The sequence below is a fragment of the Corapipo altera genome, unplaced genomic scaffold (assembly GCF_003945725.1).
Source record: "Corapipo altera isolate COAL_440 unplaced genomic scaffold, ASM394572v1 64, whole genome shotgun sequence".
Classification (NCBI taxonomy): domain Eukaryota; kingdom Metazoa; phylum Chordata; class Aves; order Passeriformes; family Pipridae; genus Corapipo; species Corapipo altera.
The window spans coordinates 3,934,854-3,962,278 of record NW_020884893.1 but is presented as its reverse complement, the minus strand read 5'-3'; the positions used below and the strand labels follow the sequence as shown (position 1 = coordinate 3,962,278).

At 42.2% G+C, this 27,425-nt stretch overlaps 1 protein-coding gene across 2 annotated transcripts; it reads left to right on the top strand.

The window, feature by feature from the left end:
* ZNF217 (zinc finger protein 217) lies at positions 1–26,864 on the top strand. 2 transcript variants are annotated; one of them, XM_027646093.1, is made up of 6 exons: positions 1–128; positions 13,464–15,257; positions 17,351–17,476; positions 18,277–19,869; positions 23,297–23,421; positions 24,725–26,864. In XM_027646093.1, exons 2-5 carry the CDS (start codon positions 13,859–13,861, stop codon positions 23,404–23,406), a joined length of 3,228 nt encoding a protein of 1,075 aa, XP_027501894.1. In that variant the 5' UTR covers positions 1–128; positions 13,464–13,858; the 3' UTR covers positions 23,407–23,421; positions 24,725–26,864. The 2 variants fall into 2 exon arrangements, with proteins under 2 accessions (XP_027501894.1, XP_027501895.1); XM_027646094.1 differs by lacking the exon at positions 1–128 and adding an exon at positions 614–750.
* The last annotated feature ends 561 nt before the right edge of the window (positions 26,865–27,425 follow it).

Sequence of the window (27,425 nt, the reverse complement as noted above, 5' to 3'; positions counted from 1 at the left end):
GTGTCCCCAGCGCCGGGGGCATGTCCTCGCGCTCCCCGAGCAACAGCCGCGGCGGGGCCGTTTACAAACATTGCCCGCGCTCCGGCCCCGCTCGGCCCCCCCGCTCCGCCGGGCGGGCACCGCCGCAGGTGAGGCCGCGCCGGGGGCACCTGCGGGGGGCCCCTCATCACCCCCCCCCACACACACACCCCCCCTCAGGGGCACCCGGGCGAGCCGCAGCCCCGTCCCGCGGGCGGCCCCTGCCGTGAGGGGCGGGCGGTGCGTGGCGGGGGGGCCGCTGCCGGCCGGGTGCGTGAGGGGGTTCGGGGCGCGCAGCCTGTGAGGAACTGGGGGCTCGGGGCGCCCCCGAGGCGGCTCCGGGGGTCGGAGCAGGAGCAGGAGGAGGCGCGGGGCAGGTGCGGGGGGCTCGGGGCACGGCGGCTCCGGGTCCAGGTGTGCCCGGCGCTGGCCCCGCCCGGCCGCAGGTACCGGCCCCTCCCGCCGCCCCCTCCCCGGCCGTGCGGGCGGGGCGGCCCCGGCCCGGCCCCTTCTCCCTCCCCCCCCAGCCCCGCTGTCCCTCGGCCGGTGCCGCCGGTGGCCCCCGCCCCGCACCCCCGAGCAGCTCCCGCCCCACACCTGGGGGGTCGCCCGGGCCCCCCCGAGCCCCGCCGGGTCTGGGGGGGATTTTCCGCCGGGGTCGGGGGAGTGCGGAGCGAGGAGAGACTTTTATTTCTTTGTGAGTCAAAGATGTTCCTGGAAGAAGGATTTGTAGTAAGTGGCTCATGGGGCGGAGGAGGAGGGGGGGAGGTTGTTAATGAAAAGTTTATTGATCCGTTTTGCCAGTTTTTGTTTCATTTACCTTTGTCTTCTGAAGACCGAACCCTTCCTGATCATTTTTTCTTCTGATCGTTTCTTTAGCATCGTGTTTCTCTCTTTCTTCTTCTTTTTTTTTTTTTTTTTTTAAAGGGGAATAGGAAGTTTAGAAAATAAATAAATAAGCCTCAACTGACTTCTTGGAACAACAAAAGAGGTTGCCAGGCGAGGACAATAAAATTCTAGAATATCCAGAGATTGGATTTCATTCCTGTTCCGTGATACCCCCTGGACTTTGTGTTTTGGGTTGTGAGGATTTTTTTTGTTTGCTTGTTTGTTTGTTCCTCACACAGAAAACCTGCAGCCAAAGTAAGGTCTGTATGTTCTCTAATGAACCATCCCATAAAATGTGCTGTGTGACTCCCTGTAAGTATTTGAATTGAAGTGTAATAGTTTTGAAGTGGAGGGGAACAAAAATCTTTATGTTGGGTTATTGATCTGCTGATGAAAGGCGTTTGAATGTGAAAAGGGTTTAGTTTGGGGGGTTTGTGTGTTTAAAGGTTTTTTTTTTTAAGGCAACATTTTTTTTTTCATTTTTGAAATGACCTTGAGAGCTTTAAAACTACATCAGTTTCTACCAGTGGGTTTGAGGGGGAGGCAGGAGCAGAAGAATCTAGTGAAAATCGAAAATAGAAATGGGAACTGAAGTGTAGCTGCAGTGAAATATTTTCTTATAGAAGTATGTGAAAAGGGAAGTTTTTGTAAGAATATGTGAGAAAGAAGAGAGGGAAATAACGCAGTTTCAGATGCAGAGGGGGGAGAGAGGGAGCATATCATTCTTCACATTTTATTAGGCCGTGAAATGCAGGAGTGATATGATCTGGAAGACACAGAAATAAAACGCCTAACTACAAGTTGAATAGCAGGCATTGACTTGCTGACCAGTGCTCACAGGCTTGGTTGGGGGCTGGTTCTGTGTCTGCAAAGGTATAAGAGCACAGGGCTATGACAATGGCTTGCAAATGCTTTAACGCCATGTTTTATTGCTCTTAGGAGCTCTTATTAACTGTAGGTTTGGGAATACGACTAAGACTTTAATTTGTGATGTCCACACTGAGGTTTCAGCGTTTCCTTGGATAATAGAAAAGGACAGTTGCAAATAAGTAGGATAAACTGCATTCTTTGGCAGAGGGGGAGGGAAGAGGGAGAGGGTGGAGGAGGTTTTTTTTTTTTTCTTCCCCTTTACTAGTTCTGTAACTGAGTCAATATTTTAAGATCTGTAGCAGGAATGTGGCTTTGTGATCACTGATCTTTCTGCAACATGTTTTTTTAATGAGCAATAGTGTAATGCTGTGCAAAATACTTGGGTTATAGATCTCGCAGCTCGTTCTTGAAATCAGTGTCTTGAGTTTTCAAGTTTTGCCTTTTAAGTTTGCTGGGATGATGAATATGAAAAACAAATAACTTTAGAACCGCGGCTATTACAGTGATTATTGATTGGCTTGGCCTCCAGCCAAGCAACTCTTCTGCATGCACCAGAGTTGCTGATGTAAATTCTATGGATTCTTTTTCATATGTTTGCCTTTTTTTTTTTTTCTTTCTTTCTTTCTTTCTCTTAAATCTCCAAACGGCATATATGGCTACTTAGGAACAGTAGATCAGTTTTTAGTTAAGGTTGTTCAATTATGTCTTCATCGCTTTGGAGTTGGTTGAATGACTTGACATGAGATTAAGCACAACAAAAGAAAAGGCAGGGGAACAACAGCTGCCTTCCAGTACCAGAGCTCCAGATTCCGAGCAGTTCAGCATTTTACCTTTTTAGCGTTACGTGGTGTCAGGTTTAAATGCGAATATTTCCAGTCGCCTTCACAAGAACCTCAGGCTGATGACACATCAGCCACCCAGCGCTGGATGTTGAGCGTTGGGGGCTTGTTTGTCCCTTGCATTTTGAAGAAAACGATGTGACGGTCTGATACCGAGCGGTGAATTGATCTCATTAACTTTTAAGACAAAAGTAGCAAACAGTCACCACTGGTTTGTACTTGTTTAGTTACTGTGTGGTAAGAACTTTAAGGTGTGTCCTTAATGGCAACTGACGATTCTTGCTGCGAACCTTGTTTATTTTAGGTAGATGTTTTATACAGAATTTCCAGTGGGACAAATTACTCCGCTGACTGCACTTATTCTTTCTGGAGGCTGACTGTGAGCATAAGAGAATGATTTTGCCATGCTGCAATCAGTATATATTTAAAAATTGAAGCCATTAGGTTTTGCTGTGTATTTTAAGGCTTTTCCTACTTCCTTTGTTTAAACATTCTCAAACAGTGCATATCATAGATGAGTTTAAAACATTCATATGGCACTGTTGGGGCCGAATTTAAAATTAAAATGAATACCTACGTCCTTGTTGATCTAAATAGAAAAAGCATTTCTTTAAATAAGTGGATGTTTTCTGGTTTTGAGTGTGGTAAGGAGGCTATATTTGTATCTTGTAAACAAAGTTTCACATTAAGTAGTCTTTAGAGAATGGCTTCCAGGCTTTGCATTAGAGGATTTTTTTTTTTTCCTCTTAAAGTGCATAATGTTTTTTTAGATTTGCTTTCTTTTGGTGTAGGGGTGGAGAGAGCAAGATTTAGGGTAGGGGGTAGAAAGAGGAAAATAATAAACTTTAGCACCTTTTTATCAGACTGTCTTACACAAAAGGTTACTTGATTCTAGTTTCCCCTTTCATTGGATCACACTCAAAAACATTCCTTTTTTGAGCACTTTTTTCTGTTCTTCAGAAATATCTTCTCTTATGTTTTCATTTAGAACTATGTTGATAGATTGATAGCATATTTTATACAAAGTGCTAAGTAATTACTGCGATCAGGGGAAAATAATTTTAAAAGGGAACTGTGGGTTTCACTTAGACTTTCAAAAGAGTGATTACAGTAAACTTTTAGTTACAAAAAATCCGAGAGTTTGCAATTAAGAAGCTCTGGGGGAAACGTTAAGTACATTTTAACTTCCCTTTGTTCCTTGGGACTTTTTGTTGTCCCGGCTCTTTCCAACCTGAACCTTGATTTGGAATCCATTGTCCTGGGAAAGGATTCCATACAGTGGGTATGTAAATGCCCTCCCTCTTTCCTGTGTTATGAAATGCTGGCATATGGAAGGAGCAGCCCCCCCTTCCCCAAGGTAAAATGGGCTGAGCTTTCTTTTCTTTGCAAGAAGCTGAAAGAAGAGTTTGACCTTTGAACTCCCCCTCACACTTCCACGCTGCTTTCAGGATGATTAAATAACCGAGGATATTTGCCTGTGTCTTATGCTTATTTATCTCACTTAAAACGTTGTAATACTTAACCGTTGAGGTATTGTCTTTAAATATAGCAGGCCGGTGCCTTTGGGTTGCAGCGGGGCTGCCATGTGCCAGCTCAGCCTCTTGTTTGTGGGGCTCTGCCTTTGGAGCCTGAGCGTTCCAGGGCAGATCCTCTTTCCACATCTCATAACTGCACTCATTTCCAACTGCTCTTTGGGGCGTTTCTGCTGACCCGTGACACCTTCCCCCTCCCTTCTTAAGGTGACTTGAGGAACAAAAAAGTTTTTCTTCCTGGTGCCTGAGTGTGCTCAGGGGATTCTGCTGACTACTGTATGTGTGCTGTGAGGGAGATGTGACTCATACCACGAGAGATTTGCAGCTGAACACAAAAGTAAGGAAAAGGATATGACCAGCTACGTAAGAGTCTCAATACTATGTTGCATTAGAGGATTAAAAAACCCCAAGCACACTTTCTCAGCCTAGCCTTCCCTAGGTTTTTATGCACCTCCAGACAGAAAGCTGCTCTCTCAAAATAATTTGCTTTTAGCAGTCAACTTTTGGGTTTTTTTTCAGTGAAATTGCCAAATAATCGCCTTTTGTTGCTGATGAAACTTGTTTATGCCAAACGTGGGCGTACGTCAGTGGGGAAAATGTATTCAAACTTCTACTGTTATAACCACATGACTTTGGTCAGAGCATAGTTTATAGCTTATCATAAATCTAGCTTTTGATTCTTCCTCTTTTTTTTTTTTTTTATAAGGGGGGCAACAAGTTAAGTGGTGTGATAAGAGCAGACTTTCAATTTCAAAGTAAAAGAACTTATGTGCTGGGAAAAAATGAGTTTGAAATTAAAAATATAGGTGCCATACTTGTTTGGAAACACAGTGCCTTCAGTTTATTGCAGGGGATGGAACTGGTTATCAGGCTGCCTTGAGGATTTCAAAAGAAAGTACAAGAGGAAATGTGGTCAGAATATGCTGGGAAATCTATGTAGATCAGTGTGACTTCAAGATTTGAGCAGAACACCATCCAAGTAGAAGTGAATAATTGACTGGGTAGTGATTTTCTATGTGCTGAAGATTTTATGTAACTAAAAGTATCAAAGTCTGAGTTTGTTTATGTGCAATAGGTACGGGGGCATTTCTCAGTGGAGTAAAGGCAGTACAGTTTGCCTCTGACATGAGCTACAGGAAGGCTCTTGTATTGTTCTTATACTTTATTGTGATAGTTGAGAACTGGTGGGGTGAAACCTTGGGGGTTCTGTCAGCCTCTTCTCTCTTTGCTTCTTGGGAGGAAGAAAATTCAATGTACACCAAAGGCTGATGTTGAGTACATTGTAAGGAAAATGGGTGTAAAGTGGTCCAGAGAAGCCCAAATCAGTGTTTAGCTTTGCTGTTCCTTTTTAACCTTTTCTTATGCTTAAAAAATTGGTACATGACTGTGCCTGTTGAGGTCAGTTTGTTGTGGGTGCTGCCTCTCCTTTGTTTGGCACTGTGAAGCCCAGGATGCTGGACACATGATCACATAAATCCCTGCAGCCCTCTAGGGTGAGATACTGTAGGGCTGGATAATTAGAAAGGTTTCTTTGTGGGTCTCTGGGAGATCTCCCACCTGCATGGGAGAAAGGAGGCAGCTGTTGGAAGTGTCTGTTTCCATCACTTTTATATTTTAGTATCTTCAGAAGCTAGTCCAGGATGACTGGAGTACAAGTGAATGTCTTTTCCCTGGGTCGTGTACCTTTTTCCATCTTCCAAGAGTGACTTCTGCAAATACCTGATTGTGGATGTGTTTGAAAGTGGCCACTTCCAAGTGCTCTGCAGAGAAGAGGGATCAGACATTGCTGCTTCTCCTTCCACTGTGCAGTGGTTGGAGTGTGTTGGGTAAGAGTTGGATTCAGAGCTGAAACCAGGTGAGAGCACTGGGGCAGATTGATGACCTTAACAAAGGGAACTCTTTGGAAGTGACCACTTGTCTCAAATACAGGAATAATAAAACAATCTCTTTTCCTGTTATTTCACCTATGCTGCCCAAAGGGATGCAACTTGTCCATAATTGCTCTGGAGGAACTCCTGGCTCTTGAGCAATAAGGAATTAAGTCTAATTTGGTAAACTGAATTTACCACTTCTTTGGAGTTGTGGCTACTGGAGAGACCTTACATCCTTCTACCAAGAAGTAAAAAAGTCCAATTTCCTTTTAAGGTCTCTGAAAATATCTCTTTTCAAATGAAAACTAAGACTAAACACATGAGGCTGTCTATGTAAGGTGAGACTGACTCAACAATAAAAATGCATCACTCATTCCACAGAGAGCCTTTACCTGCTGTGGAGAGAACAGTAAACTGTTTTGTAAGGTAAGGGGTCACTGCCAGTTTAAGTGCATGTAACTTCTTGATTTAATGAAGTTGCATCATCCTGTAGCAGTGGTGAAATGTGGCCCAGACTTATTTCAAATAGGATCACTCCTATGTCTTTCAGCCTTTCTGCAACAGGTATTGGCCACTTCATCTTCTCTACAGTACCCTTTGGTTCTGTGGCTCCTGAGAAATTCTCTCCTAATCCCAGGGAAAAAAAGGAAAAAAAATCTGGCAGTTAGAGCAGTCCTTCTGAACTTTAAAAGTCAATACTTATTTGTAGCACTTCCTCCTTTAATGCCAAGAATTAGTCTCTTTTATATTTGCTCTTGCTCAGTGGAGGAAAAACATGTGCAAAATGATGCAAGCTTATATGTTCCCTGCTTTAAAAGGACTAATTACATCTTTTGATAGAAGAGGCTTTCAGTTCACTGAGGAGACACATTGAGCTCATCCATCCTCTGCCAAAACACTGGTAGACATATAGCCTTAAAGAAAAAGGGACTCCACAGGAAAAGGTTTCTCAGAGAAAGGATATCCTTTGTTTTTATTAGTATAGATGTCTGAGACGGGGGGGAGGGAGTTTTCCTAATATTGTTCATTATTAACTACTAGTTATTTTCCACTGATGATTAAAATCCTGTTTGCTGGACTCGCATGTGTGTCTCTCTTATCTGACTATAAAAGAGCTTTCCACCCAAAATCTTTCTGTGTGTGTAGAAATGCCTGGATAATAACATTCTTGAATTCTGGATGTGTGTCTGGTTTTGTGAATTGTCTTGGTGTCATTGTGTTGGGAATCTCTGTAGTGTTGTTAGAAGGGACTGGAACTGAGCTGCTCTCTTAGAGAAGATAAAAAGGATAAGCCACGAAAACCCCCCTAAGAGTTTAAGTTTAGGATAACTTTGAAATCTTCAAGCCTGAAGGATGAAGACTAACGAGGGGGACTTAAATTTGCAGATTTAGGGAGTGGAAATTCCAGTTTAGGCTCATCTTTTATGTTCTCTTTTCAACCTGAACATCTTCATTTTGATCTTTCCTGCAACTGAAACAAACAACTCTCTTCCTCCCCTTCCTCCCCCTAGATCTCCATTTCCTTTACAAGTGTTGGTTCTTTATCAGACTGAACTGGTAAAGTATTTAAAAACAGTTCTGTACTTGAGCAGTTGGTGTAAAAGCCCCGGTGAGGATGAGAAGCAGCTAAAGGTGTTTTACTCACGTGCTCCTCCATTAGCAAAGAACACCCTGGGAAGTTGTGTGAAATGATCCCCTGTTAAAAGGTGGAAGGGGATAACTCTTCCCCTCCCTAGAAAGCAGTGGAACACCCAGTAATGAGGAGTTATTGGTTCTGTGCTGCTCTGCAAAATCGGGTTTTATCTGGGCAGGCTTTTACAACTTCCCAGTGTTGTCATTTCAGTCGTGTACTTTGTCAGAAGTAAGGTCACATCCTGTGCAGCAAATACTGCATCATCTTCCCTGAATTTAGGGACTGTCCTTCCCTTAAAATGGGGGAGAAAAGGCATTTCTGTCTCACCTGATGGCCCGAGGTGTGACATCCACAGAGGTGTGACATCCACACGGTTCTTCTTAAAGTAGAGAGGAAGTTCAGTGGTTGCCATAAACCCCTGGTGCCTGGAGAGACAAACCTGGAATTCCTCACTGTGGATTTTGGAAATCTGACTCATGTGTTGGAGCAAGTGGTAAATCAGAAACTCACAATAAACTTGGCTTCCCTTTGTAAGTGTGGGAGCTTGTGGACAGGGCTGGTGTCACTGATGGGATGGGTTCTGCAAACACAGCCCAGGGCACTGGAGGTGCCATCCCAAAAGTTTTTGGAGCTCTTGGATGTTCTTCTCAACTGTTTAGGGATGGTATTTTCCGCTGAACGTCTTTGTGTGTGCCAGGTGTGGTGCAACTTAGCTTAATGCAGTGATATAAATGTATATTAAAAAGAAATGCTCTCAATAAATTCAGTCTCAGCTCAGGTTTTATTTGAGGATTTATTTATGTATTTAGTTATGCAGGAGCTCCTCTGCCTGTGATCAGTGTTATACCTCAATACAGCTGTGCCCAGACAATATAGATAATATTCAGAAGGTAGCTTTTATTTGTGGTCTCAATGACGAAAAGGTCATGTTAAATAAAACAAATTTGTTGTGTTCCTTAGGTAAAACTGGAACAACTACTCTGAAAAGGCAAAACTTGTAGATTGAAACGAAAAAAAAAGGTGTTTAACTTGTAATTTCCATTAAGCAATCAGCAGTGTAAAATCCATTTACCAGCAACATGTTCTGGGCTATAAACATACCAAGAGAAAAGAACATTTTGTGTAAAATGACTCTTAATATCCTGAAACTTCTTGAAATGTGAGGAAAGCTGAAGGTTTTTTTTTTTGTTGTTGTTTTATTTTTGGTTTTGTTTTTTTTTTTAAGTGGAGTTGAGAGTTAGATGAAAGTTTCTCAAGTCTGATAGACACAGTGAAAATTAAGGTGGTTGATCTGCAGCAGCTGAAAGAAACTGGTCATCTGTTGAACAATGATATCTTTGCTGCTGGCCCTGAATTGGAGAATCTCAGAGTTTGTGAGGTGGTTGTGTCTGAGGCTGTGTCTGCCAGTGCAGAGCAGTAACCAAGTGTCCTGAATTTGGCTGTAACTCGAGTAGTTTTCTCACTTCTGTTTCTCAGAAAGTGTTGCAGCAACTACTTTAACTTCTGTAATTGTTCCCCTTTGCTTTTTACAGTTTAACAATAGTTTTGCCAGCACAGGAGTAGCAAGGAATTGATATTTTTCCTGAGACTTGGAATGCAACTTTTGTTCCCAGTGCTCTGTAATGTTTAAAATGGGAAATGCAATGGTTAGACTTTGCTATTCTCTGAAAGGTGTGTCGAGAGTTTTTATTACATGTTCATGGAAATTTTGAAATGCAGGAAGTAGAAATGCAATAAAATTACTCCTGATAGGTCATTTCCCAAAGAAATCTTTGAGATTGTAATATGTTGTCTTTGGTTGTGTAACTTAATAAAAATAAATTAAATTTCTCTACAGGCACTTAATTAAAATTTTCTCTGTTTTAATAATCCATTTATATGCAGCAGGTTTTTGGTGTGGTTCTTGGGTTGTGTGGCAAGTGCAATGAAAACAAGATGTTCTCATCTGTCCAGTGGAATCTTTATATATGTTTTGTGGTGTTTATAAATGTAATGGGCATCGCCGTGAACCTGCTGAAATACTTGGCTAAAGGCCCCATAGCCAAATATGACTCAGGTTGAACTGAAGTTTGCTGAATGCTCAGGCTCTGCACTGTTGGAATGGTGAAGTACAATAAGTGGCATCCTGGAACTGAGAGGAATTTGTCACTTTTGGACAGACCATGCCAGGAAAAGTCCTGGCAGGTCCTTCCTGCCCTGCTCAAAGTGTTGGAGCAGCCCCTGGAGCCCGTGGGCCTTGGATTGGGCTGTGAGGTCCATGGTGACATTTATAGGGCAGGGAAGGCAGAACTCGAGTTTTCTAGTGAGGAGGGATAAGTCATTCTTTATTTTTAACCTTGAGTTCATCTGGAGCAAAGTTACGGCTTTTCAGCTGTTGGAAGGAAGGATTTCCTGTTTTGTTCTGCTCCTTTCCTCATATCTCTGATTCTGGTGGGTGTCTGTTCTTCTGAAAGTGAAAGATGACAGCAGAAACCCAGGTACTGTGTGGTTTTTTTTGTTGAGCTCATGCACAGACCTCCAGCCACAGTCAGTGTTGGTCAAACCCACAGGTTTTGTCCACTTTCCCAAGAAAGCAACAATTGAGGCAACTCCGGACAGTTTTCCTGCTGCCTACAGGGTTTTGAATAACAGGAATGTGATTAATCAGCATTTTTGGTCCTCAAATCTAAGGCACATTATCTTCAGCAGGAAGAAAGGTTTGTTACTAATGGATAAAATCCTGGTGTAGATATTTGGGTTGCAGTTCCAGCGTGTGTTGGCTTGTCTAAACAACAAGAGCCTAAAATCCTGCCTGCTTGTAAAAGCCATGTACCTAATCAGAGTGAGGTGTGTAATCACCAGATACAAGAATAAGACTAGAGCTTTCTAACTCACCTCCTGACTCCAGTAGTTTTGTTCTCTTTTCCTCTCAGTTTAAATATAATTCTGTCTAGTTGCATCTGCAGTTTCCTTCAGAAGTGCTACCTGCAGTCTTTTTCCCCCTCTATGGGTACTGTCTCCTGTGTATCCAAGAGCAGTGGTTGCCTGAACTGCAAATAGGCATTTGAGATTCCAAAAACAGGAATATCTTGCTCTGCTTTGCAGTGCTGCCTAGAGGATGAGCTGTGGCTGGTTCTTCAGAAGTGTTCAGAGCCTCTATTAAAAGCTTGGAAAGCACTGAGCAGCCAACACAGCTCGGTGGAGGGGGTGCAAAGTGCTGTGACCATGGAGGAAGGCTCCAAGGGGCTTGTTCAAACCTATTGATACCCCATGAAACGGGACCCAGACTCCTGTGGAGCTCCCCTCATGGCCCATGTTAGTTGTACACTCTGAGGACAGGTTTAATTTTTTCCAGCTGAGATTGAAACAGACTCATTTTTAAAGGACTTACCAGAGAAAACATTATTGATTGAGGTGCATTTTTCACACACCAGTGACCAGTCTGGAGCCTTCCCTAGATGTGATCTGTGCCTGTCCCTTAAGTTCTAATAAATCTTGAAGGACGTGGCTCTCAGTGTTTGTATCATCCCAGGCTGGGTTTGAGTAGAGCTGGGTGTGGTGGTCCCTGTTAGGGGGAGCTCTGTTCTCCCTCCCCTCATCCCAGAATGCTGTGGAGAACAAGGCACTAAGTATGGGGTTTGCTGCTTTTCCTCTGTTTCCTCTCTGCAGTGACTTAATTCTTGTTTCTCTGTTGTGTGGATATTGTAGTGCTGCAAAGTGGGAGTGTAATCAACCCTAATTGGCTTTTTCTGTGTTTGTAGACAGTTGTAAGGAAGTAGTGGATGACAAATCCCAGCAGTTCTATTTGGGACATTAGGCACTGGCCTTTGGATCTGCCCTCATGCCCCAGAAATGCCTCTTGTAGGCATTTTTGTAGGGTGATTCTTTCTGTGGGATGATTCTTACAGCTATTCCTGCAGAGCGCTTCCCTGTGGCTTGGAAAGAAAATGCAGTTGACTCTAAGCTTGTTCCATTTTTTTTATCTTGCCTGGATTTTCTTTTTTTATTTATTTATTTTTTTTTTTTTTTGGTTTGAAACAAAATTATTTTCGGGCAGATAGTCACTGAGCTTTGCTGCAGCATGTTATCCTGTTGGGTAAAAAAAATACCAATTAAAACTACAGTAGAAATAGAACAAAAAGGCAAGTTGAAACTTGAAGTAAAACATGTTAACCAGCACCCTTTGATATGTTTTTTCCTTCTGTTTTACAAAAGGGAAAGGTTTTTGAATACTTCAGCTTCAAACTTTGGTTATAGTTTCTCCAGCTGCCTGTAGGGAGAGAATGAAAGTCAGAAGTGAGTAGGGAAGGGACAAAGGCAAAGGCTGCAGTAGAAGTGTCACCCCACAGCCTGAACCTGCCTGTTAGAGAAGATTTTTGAGTCATGATGCAGGGAGGAAGTGTTAATCATGGCAGTGATAAACCTGAAAATGGGGAGAAAGGGTGTAGTTAGAAAAGAAAATCCAGGTTCTGTTGGCACCAGCCTGTCAGGGGCTTGTTCCCTCTCACACTCTCCACCTCACCCCCAAGATCCCTCCAGTTGGGTTTGGCAGAAAATGAGTCTTTGGCCAGGCCTGGGACAACTAGAGTTAAAAAACCCAGAAGCTTCTTGGTATTAAGTGTGCTCATTGTTTAAACCTGGGTTAGAGGACTGGGCAGGGAAGACACTTGTAAGCTCTGGAGATACAGAAAAATAAAAGACAAGCAACTGGCAACAATAATTTCCTCCTGTTTTGGGGCATATTAATTCAAGTCATGTGATCACTGGCTCTTAGGAGATACTTTTGAAAGTTTGAGTCAGATTTTGAATTAATTCTTTTCATTGGATATTCACATATCTGGAAATGTGTCTTGTCTCTGAATGATTCTTCTTCAAGTTACATTGGTCTCGTATGAGTTTGCTAGACTTTTCCTTCATCCAGAAATTTGATCAAGTGGAGTCTTGAATTCCAAACAACTATAATTTGTCAGCCCAGAGTGGTGAGTCGCTGGTAGCAGACATTATAACTTTAGTAGACTTGGAGATTTAAATTGGAGTTGTGATTAACTACATTATAACCCTTTTTAGTCTTGTGGAATCTTTCCCTTGTGAGTAAAATCAATTAAGCACCTTTTTTTATTGTGTGCAATTTTAAAGTAGAAGAGTTTTCTTTTAAAAACGTAGTAGTTGGCTTCTTGTGTGATTTAAATATTAATATACTGTTCAAGAAATAGTATCAGTTTATATCAGACTTCGAGATGTTCCAGTTGTATCAGCCCCAAACTGTCACAGACACTGTAAATTTGTGGGTGATAGGAAAAGCTCTGAGAGTGGTACTAGTGAATAGTCCTTAATACAAAGATTTGTGCTGACACTTCCTGTGTTCCAGAACTGTAAAAGCTGATTCCAAGCTGTCTGGTGTTAAAAAAAAAAAAAAAAGTCCTTTGCTCAACAACCTTTAAAGAACAAACAAGTGAAGTTTTACAGTGGTTTCACTGGTTCAAGGAAAGGTTACTTGGGCTTGCTATGTTTGCTTGTTGTGAATTCAGGAGTGTATTGAAATATGGTTTCAGCAGCTTTATATAACTGGGTTGGAACAGGTTTAGAAGAGACAAAGTATTGCTGTTCTGTAGCAGTTGTGACACAAAATCCCAGCTCATGGAACAGAGGGATGGTCAAGTGTGGAAGGTAGAAAAGTGACCATAGTGCCTTTTAGCTGTCCCTCTTTGACTCTTAAAAATATGCCTCCTGTGTTCAAAAGCACTTGGTAGTTCTCAGCCCTCTTGTTTTCATTATTTGGAACCCAATCCTTCTCTTTGGAAAAGTCTGACTGACTCTTTTCTCTCTTTTCCAGGTGCTGGAGTTCTTTGTGGCACTGAACTTGGCCTTGAGTGTCTTTTGCCCAATGCAACTATTTGAAATGTTTGTACAACAAAACTAAGTGCAACTGACTGTATCTGTAAACTTGAAAAATCTGAAGAAGCAACTCAATAAAAAAAACCTCATTCCATCACTGAATGACCCCACGGATGCACTTGCAGTGATGTGTGAAAGCACATAAAGCTGAAAGAGAATAATTTTTTGCTCGTGGAAAAAACCCACCTTTTCCTGGCAGAGGTTTTCCAGCTCGGCAGACTTGTAAGCACATGTTGGAGAACTCTACAAGTGTCCTTATAGTGATCAGTGAGCACTCCCAAAGAACTGCAGCCTTCCAGTGAGACATGTAAGAGGGAAGAGAAGGGAGGAATCATGCCCACCCAGCCCCTCCTGGCATACATGGAAGGGCCAGATGGAATAGCCAGTACTGTGGGGGCACAGATGGACAACAGCGACGCCTCGATGACAATAAAAGGGACAAACACCATTTCCTACAAAAGCTTGCAGGAGAAGTTCCTCATGCAGGCTGAGGGCTGCATGCCCCTGGACTGCATGTTCTGTGATGAGACCTTCAAACACCCTGAGGAGCTCGGGAAGCACGTTTTAACCCAGCACAGGCCCACGCTGTGTGAGCCGGCTGTGCTGAGGATTGAGGCAGAGTATCTCAGCCCTCTGGATAAGTGTCAGGTAAGAACCAACCTGCCTTCACCAAACAATGAGCAGGACAGCGAAGAGCTCAGCTGTAAAGTTTGTGGGCAGACGTTTGACAAAGCTTTTGACATTGAGGCACACATGAAAAAGCATAAAGACTCTTTCACATACTGGTGTAACGTTTGTGGACGAAGATTCAAAGAGCCCTGGTTCCTCAAAAATCACATGAGGACACACACTGGAAAGCCTGGCTCAAGGAACAAACACCAACAAGGTTCTGAAGGCCCCGTAACAATAAATGAGGTGGTGCAGGAGCATGTAACTGAAAATGTAACGTCACCTTACAAAATTTGTATGGTTTGTGGTTTCCTATTTCACAATAAAGAGACTCTAATTGAGCACAGCAAAGTGCACACCAAAGAATCAGTAGCCAACGGTGAAAGCCCCCAAGTGACTGCTGAAGTGAATGCAGAAGAAACATCTCAACACCAGGAATTTTTCCAGTTCTTGAACTTGAGACCAAATTCAGTTCCAGATAAAGACAAACTGCAGAAACCTGCCAAATGGATTGCTGAGCTGGATCCTTTCACCACGTACCAAGCGTGGCAGCTGGCTACCAAAGGGAAAATTGCAGTTGGCCACGGCCAAGTGAAAGAACCGGGGCAAGAAGGAAGTACAGACAATGATGAGTCATCTTCTGATAAAGAAGAACTCTGCGAAATTTGGAATGCAAATAAAGGTAGCCAGGCTGAAACTACAGGGAAGTCAAAAGTAAATAAAAACAGCAGTTACGCAGGGAATGGTAACTTAACCCAAGACAAACTGAAACATCCAGGTGGTGAAGTGCCTTCTATGGAGATGGATTCTAAATCATCCCAGAACAAAGAGAAACCAACACACTGCTCCGAGTGTGGGAAAGCCTTCAGAACATACCACCAGCTAGTCCTTCATTCCAGGGTGCACAAGAGAGACAGGAGGGCTGATGGAGAGACTTCAGCTGCTTCCAGGACGTTCTGTGCTGATATAATTGCAAACCTGGAGGAAAACGGAGCAGGAGAGCGAATGGAAGGAGGCTCCGAAGATGGATCTGAAGATGGGCTCTCGGAAACAATTCATTTAGGTGAGGAGAGTTTGGAGCACTTGAGTCTGAAGTAGCTGATGTTGAATTGTTTAGGAACTCCTCAGAGCCAAAGAATGCATTGTGTCTTTGTTATCTGGTCAGAACTTGGTAGGAAATGTTAAAAAACCAGATAGGAAATGTTATGGTGGGGGGAAAGGGAGAAGAGAAAAATGACAGGGAAAGCAAAGGTTTGGATGCTGCCATTTTTGAGGTCTTCAAAGTTTTGTTGGGCTTTCCTGCAGGTATGAGTTACTGGAATCACTGAAGTAGCCTTGATAACAATCAGTGTAGGAAAAGTCTAACCTCTTTACTCACCCCTTCTCTCTCTCTTTCCTGGATGCTTTGGAGTGTTGCATATCCCTTCTTTATCCAGAGTATTTCTGAAGAAATTATTGCAATTCCACTTTTTTTCCCCCTGCAACTCGTAAGGGCAGAAAATGTTCAGTGCTCGATTCCAGCAGTTTTTAAGACCTCGAGAAGCAAAGAATAATTTAAAACTTTTTCTGTCAAACTGCGAGTTCTGTGTTTGTTTTGAACAGAAGTAACTTGAAAGCCTAAATGTCAGAGCTAGCAAGTTTAAATCCATTGTGCAAGGACATGCAGGCTGTTAATATGTGGACATGTGTGTAAGGTATATATTTAAGTCCTCCTCCTTGAAGGGTTGCTGACAGAGTGGATAGGCTCCATCTGTACATTACCCAGGATTAATTCTGCATGTCACAGTGTCTTGGAAAAGCAAGTGATACTGAATGATTCCTTAATTGTAAAAGATTGCCTGTCTGGGGACAGAAAGGGATAGCAAAGAGTCTTGCAGCTAATCTCACATTCCTGTGTGTGACATGCTCCGAGTCGGCATTTAAAGAACAGACACTTGCATAATCTCAAGGAAAGACACGACGTACAGAATGTCCTGGCACACACACAGGGCTGACTTTTCCATTTCTGGTAATGTGCAGCCCTTTATTTTGCCTCCAGTAACAAAGGAATGGAATTATTACCTAATGTTAACGTGCTTGTTTTGTTTCTCAGCGTCTTATCCTAAAGCACAGCAGATTTCGGTGTGAGGGTGCTGAGTCACAGCTATTGAGACATGATGTGTTTGTTTAACTCAGCTACAGCTCGGCTTAGCCAGAGCTGAGCCAAACAAAGGAGCATTTCCACTAGAGAACCTTTCCAACACTTGGGAACCTCAAAGAACTGTTTTAACCTCGATCTATTAAGTGTCCGCAGTCTTAGTCAAGCCAAAGGTCTCCTTCCTTCTCCTGGTTTCCAGTTGGACTTGGGTGTTTAGCTGAAGTTGCCTCTGTTTTTATTGAACCTGCCAGCACAGTCTCGTTGCTCAGTGCTGTTGGGAGAGCTCTTCTCTCCCATTTCCCTGTCCCTGCCGCCCTCCAGTGGCACCTGCTGCAGCTGCACTCAACCCCCTGGCCATCCCTGGATTTGTTCCTGGAATACACGTGTCCACCCGTGCCACTTCCCTGTCTGTATTTCTCCAAGCTTTAGCATTAATGTTTCTAGGGAAAGATTGCTCATCAAATCTGAAGATGCTATTATATAGATACACCGCTGATTAGCACAGAAATAATATTACTGTTAGAATTAATACAAACTTACATCTGTTTCTTTGCCCCCCTTCCCCAAAACACCTCCTTGTGTTTGGCCGTTGTGCACAGAGCACATTTTTATTCAGAATCATGATTCTCACACTAATTCAAGCACTCCTTTTAGTAAACTGGTGCAGTTTATAACCTGTGTGAGTTTTTGAGATGGGCCGTTCTCCATCAATTAAGTTCCTGTAGGTCAATAAAGAGGACTTTTTTTTCTTCTCTGAGCCATAGTTTTGCATCTTGTTCTCTGGGCTCCTTCATTTCAGTCACAAGCCACAGCTCCTGGACACAAACAGAACTTTTGAACTTTTAACATTTTAACTCTTGTGCTTTGAGATGAGAACAAAAGATTCTTGTAGACCATAGGATTTGACAGCAGTTCATAATTCTGTGGGTTTTTTTCTTTAAATAAAAAAGTTAAAATAGTTATTGTTTTAAACAAGACTGCATTTGCTCTTAATAATATACCTATGTCTTTTCCCAAAGATAAAAATGAAGATAGTTTGGAAAGAACAAAAGTTAAAACCCTTGGAACCTCCAGAGAATGCAGCTACTGTGGAAAGTATTTTCGCTCTAATTATTACCTCAATATTCATCTCAGAACTCATACAGGTAATGGGGGCTTCTGTTTTGTGGGAGGGGAAGGAAGTCTGCTGAATCCACTTTTTTTAAAATGAAAAACAGAAGTTAGCTTTAAAATTATTGATATTAAAAACAAGGTCTTCTCCAGTGCTAAAAAAATATTATAATTGCAATAAAATGTCTTAGAATGAACTATTTACCTAAGTATAAATGTTTTTGAATAGAACTCATTGCATCAAGTATTGTTAAAAACGCAATATGTTTTAAAACTTGAATTTTTTTTCTGCTTTTAACAGTGTAGCAACAAGTTTTGGGTTTGGTTTTAATTTTTTAAAAGAACCTATTTCCCAGGTATTCAGTTGTTTGTCTGCCAGCTGCTGCTACCTGTGAAAAGCTGAGCCTGCTTTTCAATTCCTTATTTTCTCTGGCCAGGCAAACTCTTTTACTTCTGCATGTCCCTGTTTCTGGGGAAGCAGCTCTATTTATAGGTGAGCTGTGCCATTTGTGTTGTTGAATGGCACACTTGTGGTATGATCAAGGGCTACAAGTTGTTGTTGACCCACAGTTCCACTTCTTGCTTATCTCTGCCAAACACGTCAGCTCCCATCTGCATCCGTGGCCAACTGTGTGGGAAACATCTCTCCACTGCAGCCAGAAGATGTCACTGTAGTTAGTTAAAGCAATAAGATGTTTAAATTATTTGAATGGGTTTGGGGCTGCAGAAGGGGAGAGAATAATCTGGTTTACTGTTTTAGGGTCTCCGTTATTCCCGTGTGTTTTATTGTGTTCAAATCGCGTCAAACTTATTTACTGATAAAACTGTGTTTCAGGTGAAAAACCGTACAAATGTGAATTCTGTGAGTATGCAGCAGCACAGAAAACTTCACTGAGGTATCACTTAGAGAGACATCACAAGGACAGGCACGGTGACAGTGCAGCAGATGTGAAAAGTGACAGCAAAGTTTCATTACGGAATCAGGAGACGGTGCTTTCGCTGGCTGCTGATGGTGCTCAAGAAACCAAAAACCTGAAGAGGCTTTTTGATGGTGCCAAAGATGCTGAGAGCTGCCCACCTGCCAAGCAGCAAAAGGAAGTTCTGTCCTTGAGCAATGCAATAGGCAGCACAGTCTTTTTAAAAATCAAAAACAATTCCAGGGAATCGAACAAAGGTTCTCTTTGTAACAATTCCAATCAAATACCTGAGAACGTGCCCACTGCTTATGTGGAAAAACTAAAGGGTGAGAAGGAAACAAAGGAAGCTCAGCTTAATGTTCCTCATAAAAGAGAGAGAAAGATTTCTGTGGCATCAGAGGAAGATGATGTCCAGTATATCTGTGCTTTTATTGGTGGAAAAAATGTGAATGATGTGCAGGAGTGCACTGAGAACTACAAACACAAACCTGTCGCGAGCTGCCACGAGCAGCCCTTGGACTTATCCAGCAAGACTTCACAAGAATGTTCAGTGGTTGCAACTAAAGGCCTGATAGCACCCAGTACCTGCCCCTTCTGTACTTACAGAACATTTTACCCCGAAGTCCTAATGATGCACCAGAGGCTGATGCACAAGTACAACCCCGACACCATTAACAAGAACGGCTACAGAACCAAGGCCGTGGCCAAGGCCCGGCGCACGGGGTGTCCCCCAGCTCTGCTGGGCAAAGATGTGCTTCCTCTGTCTCCTCCTTCCAATAAAAATAAGGCTTCCCCATCTACACAGCAGAAACCATTGCAAACAGGGAAAGCCAAACAATGTCCCCCTGCACAGAACAAAACCCCTCTCTTCTCAGCGACCGAGTCGAGCGGCACAGCCCCCAATAACCTCAAGTTTCATAAACAGCCAAGTAATATTGGAGCTCAGGCAAATAACTACAGACAACCTCAGCAAGAAGTGCACTCCAGTCCCAGCATCTCTCCAGTGCTGGACAGAGTAAAAAGGTCTGAATCCAAGATAAAAGCTCTGGGTGCCCCAGTGACTCAGTCTGGTCTGATAAGCAGCAGCATGAATGGGGTTCTTGACTCTCACCTGAATGAACCCGCCTGGGCTTGTCATCGAGGAAGGGACTATCTTTGTGGTAAATCTGGGAGCAATGTAAACCTAGACTATGGTGAACCCTCTTCCAAACGAGTGAAACCCACCCTGGTGGCTGTTGACCACGTGGACTCTCCCATGGCCAATTACATGAGATACGAAATGAGCAGATTTCGTGTTGCAAACAGATATGCAAATCTGCTACCTCAGGAATACCCTCGCACCAAACCTGCCCCCTCTGCTTTGCCAACCAAACAAGGGCTTCTGAATTCAGATGATGCTGATCCTCCCAATGCATTGACTGCTCTCAAACCCTACGAGCCATATGGCTCTGGATCACTGTACGGTTCCTGTGGATCCAGCAATGGCCAAGTGACCAGCTCTGCAGGAGAAGGTACCGTGTCCCCTTCCTCCTTAAATGTCCTGCACTGGTACAGAGGGAGGGGAGTGGAATGTAAATGTGTTGTACCCAGCTTGAAGCACAAAAAATAAAACTGTACTCACTGTTTCACTAAATCCAGTCAGTGCTCGGACTTTAAATTTAAAATCCAGGTTCAGCAAACTCCTGGCTTGGGGAATTAGGCAAGGAAGGGCTGAATTTTAAAGAGGGATTTGAAGTTCCTCAGGTTCCCTCCTCCCCCCTGCCACGGGGCTCTGATAGCAAATATGTATTGTTTGCTCATCAGAGTGCTCCAGACATGTTGACTAATCCAGGATATGGAATGAGCCTTTCTGGTTAATATACCAGAAGTCTTGGACCATCTGGAATATTAATAAAACTTCTTACAAAAAAAGAAAAAAAAAAAAAAAAAGCTGTCGTGGACAATTGTTCCTTTCAATAGCAGAAAAGGATGTATTGCAGATCATAAAACTGTGATTTAAATCTTATACTTCTGTTCTTCAGTGATGTTTTTTAATGTTTGGCTTTTAGCAGGAACAGAATACTTTGTTAAATCAGGACAACAGGTTTCTGCTGTTGTAATTATGGTGTAGTAATGCTCTGTGGAAAATCCTGGGCCTAGCAGAGATAAGTGATTTGTGATGTACTGGGAAAACTTTGGTACTTCTATGAAATACATGCTTTTTGTGTTTTGTTCTCAGTCAGCATTTTCAAAACTTAGCAGGAGGCCAAGATTAAAAGGTGCTGGGTGATATTTAAGCAGTTGTCTGACTATTTCTAGAAGGTGGTATTTATGACTTGGAGCTGAGGTCAGCATGGAGTTAGCTACAAATACAGGACTTTGAATTTTGAAATGAAGATCCTGCTGTAAAAATGAATAGTGTGTGTGTGTGTGCTGTGTAGTCTGTTCCTGAACTCTGAATACTCCCATTCTCTGGAAGCAGTAAAGTTACTCTTCTGAAGTAGTCTGGGCTCGTAAAGCCAGGGGTGTGTTACTTGAGGTCGGAGCAAACTGCAAAATACTAAATCTACATTTAGTTGTGGGGCAAAAAAATATATGTGCTAACTCTGTTCTGGTTTTTGTTTGCTTGTTTTAAGGTTGAGGGCTTCAAAAATATATCAGATTTATGTATAAATATCCAAGCTTGCCCAATGGGTTCTGGAAGGATGAGGGAAAGTGTCCCAGTTGTGTTTCCAGGCTGGGTGGGGAGTGGATGAAGGAAAGCCAACATCCCAGCTGGCTCACTGAGGAGGCTGTGGAGTTAATGGCTGATTTTGTGAAGAGCATTGTCTGTGTGCCCTGAGCTGGACCAGCAGCTGCTGTGGGGGTGTAAACTGGGCTCTGGGTTGTGCACAGAGTGCCCAGGGATGGCCAGGAGGACAAATGGTGCTGCTGTGCTTTGGTTGCTGGTGATGAGAGAGGATGAAACAGAGGGTCCCAGCAGCGTGTGTGGGGATGGGAGATGCTCCTGTTGTGTCAGCAGGCCCAGCCAGGCCAGGCTGCTGAAGCAGCAGTTTGTGCAACACTATTTTTAAACAATGACTTCACTGGAATCCACCTTGTTCTCCTTTTGGAAGCTCCACCTCTCTGCCAGAGAAACCTCCATGGCTTTTCTACCTCCTCTTTAGTGCAAGCCTGGAGAACCACCCTGGAGTCAAGAACTCTCCACTGTTCCTTGTTACTTACAGCTCTCAAAACTGTGCCTGCAACTAATTTGACAAGGGTTGTTGTCATGGAAAGAAAGATTTCATTGTTGGTTACAGAGAGCAAGGAAAGCAACTTTTTATGGCTGTTACCTACATTGGAAAGACTTGTAAAGCAAGCCCCTTTCTATGGGGTTTCTTAGCAACTTCAATAAAAAGCCCTATCCAATAAGATGTAAATAAAATATAAACAATAAAAATATAAATAATAAAAACACAGAAAAAAATGTAGGTTTGTGAGGTTAATTTCTTAGTTTTCCAACCATTCTGCCTAGGAGAACCCAACCCAAACCTTGATAGTTGTTGAGAGGGTACAGGGGAGCAACCAGCAAACCTCTAACACTGAGAGGTTTGTTGTGGGTGAAGACTGAAGATAAAAGTTCCTGCAAATTCTCTTTATTTTTGGTTCAAAAACCAGAGTACAACTGTTTGTCAAGAGTTTCAGCTCCTCAGAGCTGCGTTTTGTAAGACACCACATGCAAAGCACTGCAGGTGCAGACCTGCAGCTTTCTGCACTCTTTTTTCTATTGAACTCTGGTGATATTATAGAACATGATGTCAAACCCCTTTTCTAAGGGCCCCTGTGCCTCGTGGCAACATTCTTTAGGTCCCATGAACACGTTATGTCGCATGTTAAATGCTGGATCAAGTTGTCATGAGAATATGTTCCACTTGGCAAACTTGATTAAGGCACGATGCCTTCCCTTATTGCTTGTAAGCTCTGCCATCCCGTGTTGCCCTGAAGAGACAGAAACATTCTGAAACCACTCACTTTGTGTTATTTTCAAATTAGTTGCCTTTGCAGTGGCAACATGTTATCAAGGATAACCTGTTGGCTGATTGATTTGGCAGAGGCTGCAAATTAAATGACAATTGCTCGTGACACACTCCAATGGCTTCCTAGATTCTGTTGAAATATTAATTTAGCTTTGCCATTTTAATTTAATTAAAGCTTGCTGGCTTTTTTTTTTTCCAATGCTGCATTTAAAGCTTCCATGGAATATGGATGGCAGTTGGGCTTTTTGTGTCCTGTGGGAGTAATGATTCTGGACTTTTTTCCTTAATTTTATGAAGTGTTTTTTGACTGCTTGCTTGAGGTAGTAAGACTTAATATGGAACAGGCATTGATTTCACATATATAAATCTGAATTAATGGTCTCAGATAAACATGAAACTACCTGTATACTGGACTGAAAATTGCTTAACAAAGGGCTTCAAGAAAATGTATATTAACACTCTTTAAAGTGTCACAAGTGCCATATAATCTGTGATGGCAGCAATGAAGTATCCCCAATTTTCCTCTCAAATACTCATTCAAAAATTGAGTTTTCAAACAAATACAGGCACTGGATCTGTAGCCATCAAGGTACAAGAATGTCCTGCAGCACTTACACCTCCTTAGGTGAGGCCTCTGCTCTGATGAGCTAAGCAAAGAAATGTCTTTCTTGCAAATAAAATTAATGAAATCTGGAGATGGACATTATGTTTATAAAGCTTAGCACAAAGTTGTTAAATTAATACTTTTCATTCTCCTTGTATTTGTTCTGGACAGTAAATTTCATATAATCATTAATCAGGACTGGGAATATCTATGTCTTGAGGCCTGGTGGTGAGATGATTTGTTGAGGCATCTGTGGTATTTTGGGAGCCTGGATGCTGATGTAGACCTGACATTAGCAGGAAATAATTCTAATTCCTCTAAATTATTTTTTTCCAGGGAAGAGATCAGTGTCTTACCAACACTTACCCAGCAGCCTCCTGCAGAGGAGGAGTTACGAGCCCTTCGTGGGGAACTCACACTTCAGGCCCAGTGACAAGAAGAATTAAATCCTTCAAGAAATGGTAAACAAACCTTCTGAACTAATTGTTGCTCAAATCTTGCTTTATGTTCTCGTGGCATCAAAGGTGCTGCACAGCTTGATGAGAGGTTGTGAAAGTCTGAACCACAACAGCTGAAAAGACACAAACTCCCTCATTCTTATAAATGCAACCAAGTGCTGGTGTAGCAGCAGGAGTTGTTTTGAATAGTAGTAATGGTGTGTGTAATAAGGATGTAGATGCTCCTTTTTGGAAAGAAATGGGAGGGCTAAAACAAGATAAATATATTAATTAGGTACAATGCCAATGGGAAGTGTTCAAGGTTAAGTCAAAGTTTAGTCAGAAAGTCAAAATTAAGTCAGTCCTGGGGGGTGGGAGAACATGTTGTAGAGAACTAGAAATGAGAGGAAGTGCCTGTGATTGCAGTTGCTGAGTCCTGTGGGAGGTTATGGGTTGGTCCTTCCTGAAAATGTAGGTGAATCCTTCCTGAGAATGCAGACACTGCTCGTTTTACCCCTGCTGGGGCCTGAGCCTTGCCCCAAACACAACCTCATGGGGGATTGCTTCATGGAGAGGTGAGGGTGTCCTGGCAGCTCCTGCACAGTTTCTCTTTGTACTGGAGAGGTTATTCCAAGTAGTTTTCCCTCTGTTTGACAGAGGGGTGGGTGTAGCCTCTCGGGGGGAAGAGGTCAATGAGAAGCTTTATCCTGGTGCTACCAATTCCTGTGCTCCAGCTCCTCAGTGCTGTGACTGTCTGAGGACTCACCAACCCCCTCCACTGCTCAGGAGACAAGTGCTCTGTAAGAGTATAAATAAATAAATGTATCTGTGGGCCTTTTTCAAACCCAGAGCTACAGATAATTTTCCTCATTCAAATTTAAGGAGCTGTGCCTGGAATGCTGTAGCACCTGGACCAGCACACACTCTTTTATGGAAAGATTTTACGTGTCTGCACAGAGCTATCTGACATGTAGTTGACAGCTTTTAAAGCACTTTGCTTTATTTCTTGATATTCTTCTAATCTTACTGCATTTATTGTCCCTACTAAGCACATTTGTGTCCAGTTGTGGTGTTTTAAGTTAACTCAATTTCATGCCTGTAGCTCTGCTTGGGGCTGAGTATCTTCCAAAGTAGACTTGATTGCCAGCTTTTATTTGGAAAATTAAATATGCAGACCTTATATGGCCATACCAATTCCTAAATACACTGAGCAAGAATGTGGAAGAAATTCTCTTTGTGTTTTAAAGCTACTCCTTGAGAAAATGTGCTGTACTATTTTATAATTATGTGTCACAAACTTATTTTTTTTTACCCTTTTTTCCCCCAGGTCTAAGGACACAAATGCATGTTTTATGGAGTTATACCTGCAGTTCATCCCCTGAGGAAGAGAAAATGGTGAAAGCTACTGAACTAAGCTGTGATTGTACTGTATATAGAAACACTACAGTTTTATAATATCGGTTCTTTTAACATTTTGTACCAAATAGCCATAAAAAGTAGTCTAAACAATTGGGTTATGAAGGTGTGTGGAGAATGTATATCTTGACATTGACTTCTTGAGTATTTTTCATTAGAATGAATTGACCAAATATTAGGTAGGAACTATATTTTTACATACTTGAGCGCTGCTGAAGAGTTTCTCTTTGAAAGAATATATACTGTTGCACCTCAGGTAACCTGTAAATAGTGAAGATGAAATCCTGTTGGCTTAATGCTCCTTTTTGATAAAAGTGAAAGTTTCTCATCTGTTTGTTTTTTTTTTTTCCCTGTTGAACTATGTTAGTTTGGTTTTTTTCTTCTTTTTTTTTTTTTTTTTAAACAACAACTTCCAAATAAACTGTCTGAAACTGTCCAGTTTATAAATGTTGTGAACACGAAAGCAACGGTGCTGACATTATTGTGCTGATCTGCCTTATGTGTGAGAGGACCACGACGTGCTGGAGGGCTCTGGTCCTCTGGGCTTGTTTCCAGCATGTTTTTAAATGCAAGGATGAGGCAATACTTGACATTTGGATTTCCTGAAGTGTGGTTGGATTGTTCTCTTGGCATTGGTTGCTGTTCTTCAGAGAAACCTCTCAAAAGTCTCTCCCAAAACTTTGCAGCAGAAAATCCCTAGGACTGGCTTGAGAGCCATACTGCTCTGAGTGTTGCAGAGGTTTAGTTCTGTACTAAGCTCCACACACAGTTACATTTAGAGAAAAAACTACTTTGCACCTTTGTCCAAGCTGTAAAGTCACAAACAAGACTTGAATATGGGATCTCCAGACTTCAAAAGGGATGTGGCTCTGGTGGAGCCTTATTATCTGTGCTTGGAAGCTTCTTGATGTCAAGTTTTAGCATCTGCTGGGTGTTTAAAATGAGTGAGAAATAACCTGTAAATGGGAGAATATCTCCTTTTATTTTTTTGTGAAGACAACAAGAGTTTTTTCTAATGCACATGCAGTTTAAATTTTGTAAAGGGAAGATGGCCAGTTACCAGCCAGTAAAGCAGAACTGTTGCATATTTTGACTTGCTTTCCTAGTTTCTCCTCATGAAACCTGTAGTTAAGAGTTAACTCCTTCTGGACCTGGCTTTGACTTCCATATATTTTAGTAAAACAAACAAAAAAAAAGAAATATTTTGCACTGTTCGTTTTGCTCTCTTCCCTCATACAGCAAATGTAAAATAGCAAAAATGTAGAAGCCTTATGCAACTTGAGATGTTCCAGTTGTCTGTCTTAGTTCCTGGATATGGGACCTATTTTTACTGTCTCTGTGAACTGGCAATGGAATGAAGTGCTGTGTATCAGGAAATTGTACACTATTGACCTGTTTTCCTGTTCATAAGCTGAGCCATATGTACATAATCTAGATTTTTGTTTTCCTAGTTTTGCACTTTTATAGCCTATTTTTTGAAGATGAATTCACTTGGAAAATGGTTGATCTATTTTTTTTTTTGCCTGATCTCTCCATGAGTTTATAGAATCCGTGGCTGTCCCTGTCCTGCCTGTGCCAGGGGGTCTGAGGTTGTTCCTCTGTGCAGGGCTGGGTTTTAACGTGTTTCAGCAAACAGACCTAAGGCTTGTTTGTTTTTAATCTCCCTTCATGCTGGTACAGTTTTTCAAGGCTTTTTTTTTAATCTTGGTATCTCTGGGGTTGGAATGGAAGAACAGACCTGAAGACTCTATTCCACAGCAGCACCACCCTGTGCTTCAGAACACACTTTGCCCATCAGTATTAACTATTGGGATACTACTGGTTTTGTATGTCTTTGGAAATAACAGTGCATATATAGAGGTACAAATTGTTGATTTTTTTTTTTTTTAAATGTATTTATTTCATTCCATTTTGTTCTATTTTAATTGTTGGAACCGGAAGTTGTCAAGCAGTAGGCACGCAATACTCATTTAATTTATGATGTATTTCACTTTAGTTGAGTATATTATTACATGTGGATGTAAATATAGACTTGGTGTTTTGCAAAACTGGTTTCTGTGTCTTGCTTTTAAAGCTCAAAAGGAGTTGCCTGGAATTGCATATTCACTTGACCTTTTGTCATATGGGGAAGAGGGAGAAGCTGCCAGTAACCCAAACCAAATTCATGCCATGTTCGGTTGTTACATGAAAATACCGAGTCAGTCCACAGAAAAATCCAGCTGTGAGGAAAACTTTAAATAATGAAGAGACCTTTGGTTTCTCCTCTTTCAGTTATTTTCCTTCAGAAGGGAAATTGAGTTATTGGAGGGACTGTGTGTGTATATATATTTTTTTTTGGTGACACTTCAGAATTGTATTAAATTATCAATTGTTTTTGAAACCAAATAAGTCTCAAAAAAAATTTCTAGGTCTGTTGTGTCCCTGGAACTCTCCTGAGATGTCAGACCTTCCCAACACCTCTGGCCACATCTCAAAACCTGCTGATGAGCTCTGAAGGCAGCTGGGAAAGACTTGTCAAAGGCAGCCCCTCCGGGGGACAAAGGGAACACCCCAGCTGAAGCCCCAGTGGGAACCAGCCCCATTTCAGTGGGAACCAGCCCCATTTCAGTGGG

Bases quoted from the DNA above. Each gene is read 5' to 3' on its own strand.
- ZNF217 (XM_027646093.1), top strand. From the start codon at position 13,859: ATGCCCACCCAGCCCCTCCTGGCATACATGGAAGGGCCAGATGGAATA. The intron at 15,258-17,350 runs GTGAGGAGAGTT...CTTTTCCCAAAG, and splicing joins CTCGGAAACAATTCATTTAG to ATAAAAATGAAGATAGTTTG. The intron at 19,870-23,296 runs GTACCGTGTCCC...ATTTTTTTCCAG, and splicing joins GACCAGCTCTGCAGGAGAAG to GGAAGAGATCAGTGTCTTAC.